The 6623-nt window shown below is 38.4% G+C and overlaps 1 protein-coding gene across 1 annotated transcript in view; it reads left to right on the top strand.

Moving 5' to 3' along the window:
- The first annotated feature begins 835 nt into the window (after positions 1-835).
- Positions 836-6623, top strand: part of DNAJC10 (DnaJ heat shock protein family (Hsp40) member C10) — a 61803-nt gene continuing 56015 nt past the window's right edge. Inside the window, exons 1-4 of the mRNA XM_068544824.1 lie at positions 836-1062; positions 1626-1676; positions 2588-2937; positions 4543-4705. Coding sequence (XP_068400925.1) covers positions 2734-2937; positions 4543-4705 — 367 coding nt within the window. The 5' untranslated portion in view covers positions 836-1062; positions 1626-1676; positions 2588-2733. The remainder of the gene's footprint in view (positions 1063-1625; positions 1677-2587; positions 2938-4542; positions 4706-6623) is intronic.

Genomic DNA, 6623 nt, shown 5'->3' with positions numbered 1-6623 from the left:
ATTAGTTTAGCTATGGATCCTACATGGTCATCATTTTTTAACAAGCTGACATTTGATTTACTACACATGAAATTGTTACCAAGTACAACTTATATTAGTGTTGATGTCATAAGCAGGCATCCTCTTCATCAGGATGTTTTCTCTTTTGATGGTTGCAACTGCAGCTACTTCCATTGTTCTAGTTACATTTCTGCAGATCAAAAATGCAGTTTCTATATCACATCATTTAGATGTAAATGTGGGAGAGAGGAGTATGGATAACTCCCCAGTTTCCAGTTTGGATGACTAGGAAGTCAGGCAATACTGTAGAATGCTCAAAGGTTTGTCACCCACACACACTCATAAATATTTTTATTTCTTCCAAATTTCCTACTCCCTCTTCAGCCCTCTAGACCGACACTGCTATCAATGTCACTTAAGTTAAATTCCCCTTTCTGCCCCACCCAACGACCAGAAAAATCCTCTATAGCTCTGCCTTTCCCTTTAAGAAGAACAGGGTCACAGGGAAATTGCACGCCTAAACCCGCCCTCCGGGGGAGGGGGGGGAAATTGGTCCCGTCACCACAGCAACGGGAGCAAAAGGGGGCGGACTTTGTCGTCCAGCTTCCTGCCCGCGGCGTGCGCCAGCCGCGATGGTGCGGCAGCGCGGGCTTTGTGGGTATTGCGTGTTCTTCAGCTCCGGGTTGGAGCCGGAGCCGGAGCCGGATTCCGCGCAAACGGCCACGTCAACCTAAACCTGCACCGCCCTCCGCACCCCGCTGCGCCCGCAGATCCTGAGGCGAGTCCTCCCAAGCAGCGTCCTCCACGCCTTTCCCACAATGCCCCGCGCCAGGCCCCGCCCCGCCTCGCCTAGGAGACGGCCGCGCGAGGAGCCGAGCCGAGCCGGCCGCGCTCGTCGCTGCCGGTGCGGCTGCTCGTACCACATAGCGGGCGCCGCGGGCCAGCGGTCAGAGAGTGCGTGCTTCCTTACCGCACGCACAGCTTGTGTTTGGCCGAGTGGGGTCTGCCGCCGGGGATTGAGGATGGGAAAGTAGCTGCAGGAGACGACCTCGCAGCACCGAGGTGGGCATGGGTGGGGAGCCGGGGCTCTGCTGGAGCTGGCGGCGGCCTGGGCCCTCCGGGAAGGGAGGGGCTAAATGCCTGTGCACTGGAATCTCCCCTCCTTTTCGCTCTTGAGGCTGGTTTATTGTGTTCTCGCTTCCAGTCTTCCTCCGTTCTACCTACACCGCCATTCCTCTGCCCAACAATTCCCCGCTTTTTGCTCCAATTTCTCACTTTACCCTCAGTTATCCAGGTTCCTTTCTCCCTAATCCGACTTGAGATTTCACACACCAGCAACACTTGACAGTCTCTTTCACCTAGTGTCTCCCTTTCCCCTTTCCCCGCAACGCATCCTGGAGTGGTGGCAGCGAGGAGTTAGTGTTGCATTTACCTGCAGCTTCCACCTGTTCCCGCAGCTCGGCGCACAGCCTCAGGCACGCCCACGCTGTCTGAGAACCACCACTAGGCAGGGAACAAACACCGCTTGTCTCAAAGTGGTGTTTGAGAATATATTCTCTACTTTATTCTAAACGTTGTTTTTTAGTCTGGATGTTTATTAATCTCCATCACTCTATTTTACAAAGGGTTTTCTGGTGGCGTGAAAAGGATTAGAAATGAACCAAAACCATTCACAGGTAAGGAAAAAAAATTTTAAATAGGCATTTAGGATTAAATGAAGAAAGGAGGAACTGAGGATGCTAGGAAGGTTAGATTTTTCGAAGCATTATGATATGTTTGGAACTATTGATAAAGTATACAAGTTTACATGTGATCTGATTTTATTTTTACCCTACACAGGTGAGCATGTCTAAATAACTGATTCCTTTTCTCCTTTTGTTTCTTTGTCTATTTTTATTAATGCCAAATGTAAACTTTGCACTAAAATTACAGTTAACTTGCAGTTATTAGTCTTCTAGTTTATAAAATAGTAACTACTTAGGTATAAGTAAGCACCTTCTGAGAAAATTCAGGGGAAAAAACTTCCGACTATGTAAGTTGTTACAGCGATATAAATTCACTGCTACTCTTGGACGGTTTATATGAAAAATACAGACCCTTTGGAAGGATCTGGTGCTTCTTGCTAGTACTCGCAAAGGATATTTCCTACAAGTGAAATTTGATTGAAATGAAAACTGAATAGCCTTAAAGGGGTGAAGAAATAACCAAAAAGGAAGCAGATCAAAAGAGGCAAGCTTAAGCTGGGTAGAAGATGGAAGGAAATAGCTCTCCCCCCACCCTCCCGCCTTGTGTTCTGGTGCTGATAGAGCAAGTTGCTGCACTTGTTTGTTTGTAAAGAGTTCTAGGTAGCTGCAACCTCACTAGCTACTTTTTACCTTTATCTGCTACCTTGAGTGATCTCACGAATCTGTCTACCTAGATAACGGAAGCAGTGAAGGGGGCCCCCAAAGAACAGAGCCTGAGGCACTCACCATGATTTGTCATTTACTGGAGATTGTATTGCTGGCCATGTTATTTAGTAAATAGTGTTATTGATGTGTTTGGTTTTTTATTAATGTATTTCAACTACCTGATTTTCTCTCTTTAGATTAACATTTTGGGAAAAAATTCATGATACCTGTTTCACCTTTGGAGTAATGTGGACAGAAGTTCTCAGATTTGCATATTACATCAACCGGAACCAGTGGCATTATCTTAATGTTCACTTGAGTCAGAACTTGTACAAGAAAAACAATGGGAGTCTGGTTAAATAAAGATGACTATCTCAGAGACTTGAAAAGGGTCATGCTCTGTTTTCTAATAGTGTATATGGCCATTTTAGTGGGTACAGATCAGGATTTTTACAGTTTACTTGGTGTATCCAAAACTGCAAGCAGTAGAGAAATAAGACAGGCTTTCAAGAAATTGGCATTGAAGCTACATCCTGATAAAAACCCGGTAGGTAAAAATTTCTTTTTAAACATATCTAATTAATGTGTTTCAGTAAGTTTGGGTATGTATTTAAATTATTTTTAAAATTATTTTAAATAAGTGCTCAAAATGGTTAAGAACAATCACATGTCAAAAATCATAATGCAACCTCTGTACTAAAAACAGAAGAAGCAAAATGTTCTAAGTTCAGAAGTGTGTAAAGGAATGTCTGTACCAAAAATGCAGTTCTCTCTTAATTTGAAAACTAATTTCCAACAGTTATGTTACAGCTGTTAATCACAAAGCAGTAGATTTCCTAGTAAAGCAGTTTAAAATCAAGTATTTTAGAACAGTAACAGAAAAATTATTTCCTTAGAACTTAGAGGGTATGTCTTGCTAAAAATGGCAGTAATAGCTAATAATAGTATGCTTCAACTTTAACTATTTTCTCCCATGTGCAAGTCTAAGAACAGAGTCAGAAAGTATTATAAATTAAAACTTGGGAGCAGCCAAATCCAGTTAATTCCAATCATAAATATTGATTATGTATCCTATGATGTAATCCTTCAAAACTGTATTAGTTTTAATTCTTAAGGTATTTTTATAATTTATCTCATTCATTTTTTTCTTACTGAGATTTGATACTCATCAAGGAGAAAGATTTAATTATATCTAGATAGAATTTTTTTTACTGTTCAGTAACTGCAGTTTTTTGTTTTTTTTTTTTGTTTTTTGTACTATTTTTATTTCTTTTTTATTTTTTATGTTTTATTTTTGGCCTCACCACGGATTCAATCACTGACCAGGGATTGAACCCCGGCCACTGCAGTGAAAGCCTAGAATCCTAACCACTAGGTCACCAGGGAAGTCCCTAGATAGAATTTTAAATAGGATTATTTTATTTCGATTACATAAAGCTGAGCAATAGAATCAGTATTTCTCTAAAACACTTGTTAATTGGTAATATTTTCTTGAGATCTACATTGTATTGTGTTTAGGGTTTTCATTATTTCAGATTTTTCTTTAAAATTTCAGAATGTTATTTCTTTTAAGTTTCTACATGAAAGATGGTAGACCACTTACAACTAAGTATTATTTAGATGAAAACATTCTTCAAAAAACAATTCTATGAAACAGGAACAAATGAAACATATTAATCCAGTTTTGAGTTGTTACTCTGATATTAGTCCTTATGTCATTATCTGATAGATTGGAGTACATAACTTTTTTTTACTTAAAGTACTGGGTTTTGCCTCAAATAGAAAAATAACCTACAAATTTCTTCGTGATTGTTTTAAGGGTAACACATAATATTTACAATATTAAGTGTTTCCAAGGGTTCATTTGTCAGTTTTTTCTGTTGCATCTCTTAGAAGTAGTGACTTATATTTGATGACCACCTCTATCAACCTTTTGAAGCATCAATTCTCATTTCTATTACTTTTCGTATTTTTTAAGATTGTAGTTCTTTAAAAATACTTTTTGACTTTTTTATTTCAATGCATGAGCACCCATTTCATATTGTACTACTCCTCCTTATCTTGGTATCTGTTCACACAGAAATCTCAGGATTAAGTTAAATCAATTGATCGTGTATCTGAAACAAATATTATATCTAATATTTTTTAATAGAATAACCCAGATGCACATAGTGATTTTTTGAAAATAAACAGAGCATATGAAGTACTCAAAGATGAAGATCTGCGGAAAAAGTATGACAAATATGGAGAAAAGGGACTTGCAGATAATCAAGGAGGCCAGTATGAAAGCTGGAATTATTATCGTTATGATTTTGGTAAGATGATATGATATTCCTTATGAAATTATTGTTTATTCGAGTAAATTTAGAAAATTTTGTTTCACCACTTAGCTAATGTATAAACTATTACGTAGTTAACATGTGCCCCCTTGACCTTTTTTTTTTTTAATTTATTTTATTTATTTTATTTTTGGCTGCATTGGGTCTTTTGTTGCTGCACGCGGGCTTTTCTCTGGTTGCGGCGAGCGGAGGCTACTCTTCGTTGTGGTGTGCAGGCTTCTCATTGTGGTGGCTTCTCTTGTTGGGAGCACGGGCTCTAGGTGCGCGGGCTTCAGTAGTTGTGGCACATGGGCTCAGTAGTTGTGGCTCGCGGGCTCTAGAGCACAGGCTCAGTAGTTGTGGCGCATGGGCTTAGTTGTTGCACGGCATGTGGGATCTTCCCGGACCAGGGCTCGAACCCGTGTCTCCTGCATTGGCAGGCAGATTTTTAACCACTGAGCCACCAGGGAAGTCCCCCCTTGACCTTCTTTTTAATATAACATGAGAGTGGAATTCAAAAGGAAAGTCAAGCAGTATGTAGATATCTGTATAAATATGAAGGTGTTTTGGTCATAATCTTGTTAAATACTTTTAAAATAAGGATTGCTATTTAATTTTTTAAAATATGTGTATTAGAAGTTAAATATTGAAGCCTTTCAGTATTTTTAGAGCATCATATTTTCCAAGGAAGACTAAAGTTTCCTTTAATAGTGGTCACTTCAGTAGAAATGCCATTCTTCTTAATTAGTAATGATTAATAATGGTTGAAGGTATTGACAGGAATGAGAAATGAGACAAGAGCAGAGAGAGTAAACAAGTTAAAGAGATTGAGGGGGGGGAAAGTAAATACAGGTGTCAAGCAAAGAGGGAGCATTCCGATACCCAGTAGTTCTCTTGTGATTGTTATAAGGGTAACACATAATATTTACAATCTCAATTAGCCTCCAATGCAGGCAGAGAACTGAAGTATGCTTTTATCTTAGACTAAATAAAATATTTTCAGTTTGTATCTGGAGTATTTGTTTCTCAAGACTGACTTTTCAAAATAGTATTTTCAGGTATAATCACTATAGCTTAATAGTCTATAACAGGTGTCAGCAATCTATATTTCACAGGCTAAGTCTGGCCTGCCACCTGCTTTTGTAAATAAAGTTTTATTGGAATACAGTTTTGTTCATTTATCTACATATTTTTCACACTTCAGGGGCAGAGTTGAATAGCTGTGACAGAAACCATATGTCCCACAAAATCTAAAATATTTACTAACCCCTGGTATATATCCATCACTGATATTTAGATAATTTATGTAGTAATGAGAAACTTTCTCACATTGGTGTTAATTATTATTATAAATAAAATTTATATTTACTTAAGTTTGCTTCTACCTCTGCAAGTATTCTAATTATATAAGACTTTTAGCAATACAAAATATTTTTAAGCGATAACACATTAAAAAAAAAATGCAGTCTGAAAGCGAATGAGGTCTCTAATCTAGTTAACAGTAATGTACTAGTGCCAATTTCCTGGTTTGGATATTGTACTAAAATTACATAGTATGTCACCATTAGGGGAAGCTGGATGAAAGATAAGAAGGACTCTGAACTGTGTTTACAATTTCCTGCAAGTCTATAATTATTTCAAAATAAAAACTTTTTTAAAAAAATGTATAATAGAAATTTTCTGTAGAGATGACATTGTGTGAATATTGGGAATCCCCACCCCCTGCCACACACAGACACACACACCCCATGACAGTCCATATCAGGAAACTAATGTCTTTTGATACTCTTTAAATGTATCACCAATGGTATTATTACTCTTTGCTTTTCTCTTAGTGTGTTGCATATTCTTCCACTTGGAGATTTAGTATAGCAATCTGATTTTTGATGATTGAAACAAAAGTAAGTAACATCTT

This window comes from Eschrichtius robustus, chromosome 5, assembly GCF_028021215.1.
Source record: "Eschrichtius robustus isolate mEscRob2 chromosome 5, mEscRob2.pri, whole genome shotgun sequence".
Classification (NCBI taxonomy): domain Eukaryota; kingdom Metazoa; phylum Chordata; class Mammalia; order Artiodactyla; family Eschrichtiidae; genus Eschrichtius; species Eschrichtius robustus.
The sequence above is the reverse complement of the archived record's forward strand: the minus strand, read 5'-3'. Positions and strand labels throughout refer to the sequence as shown.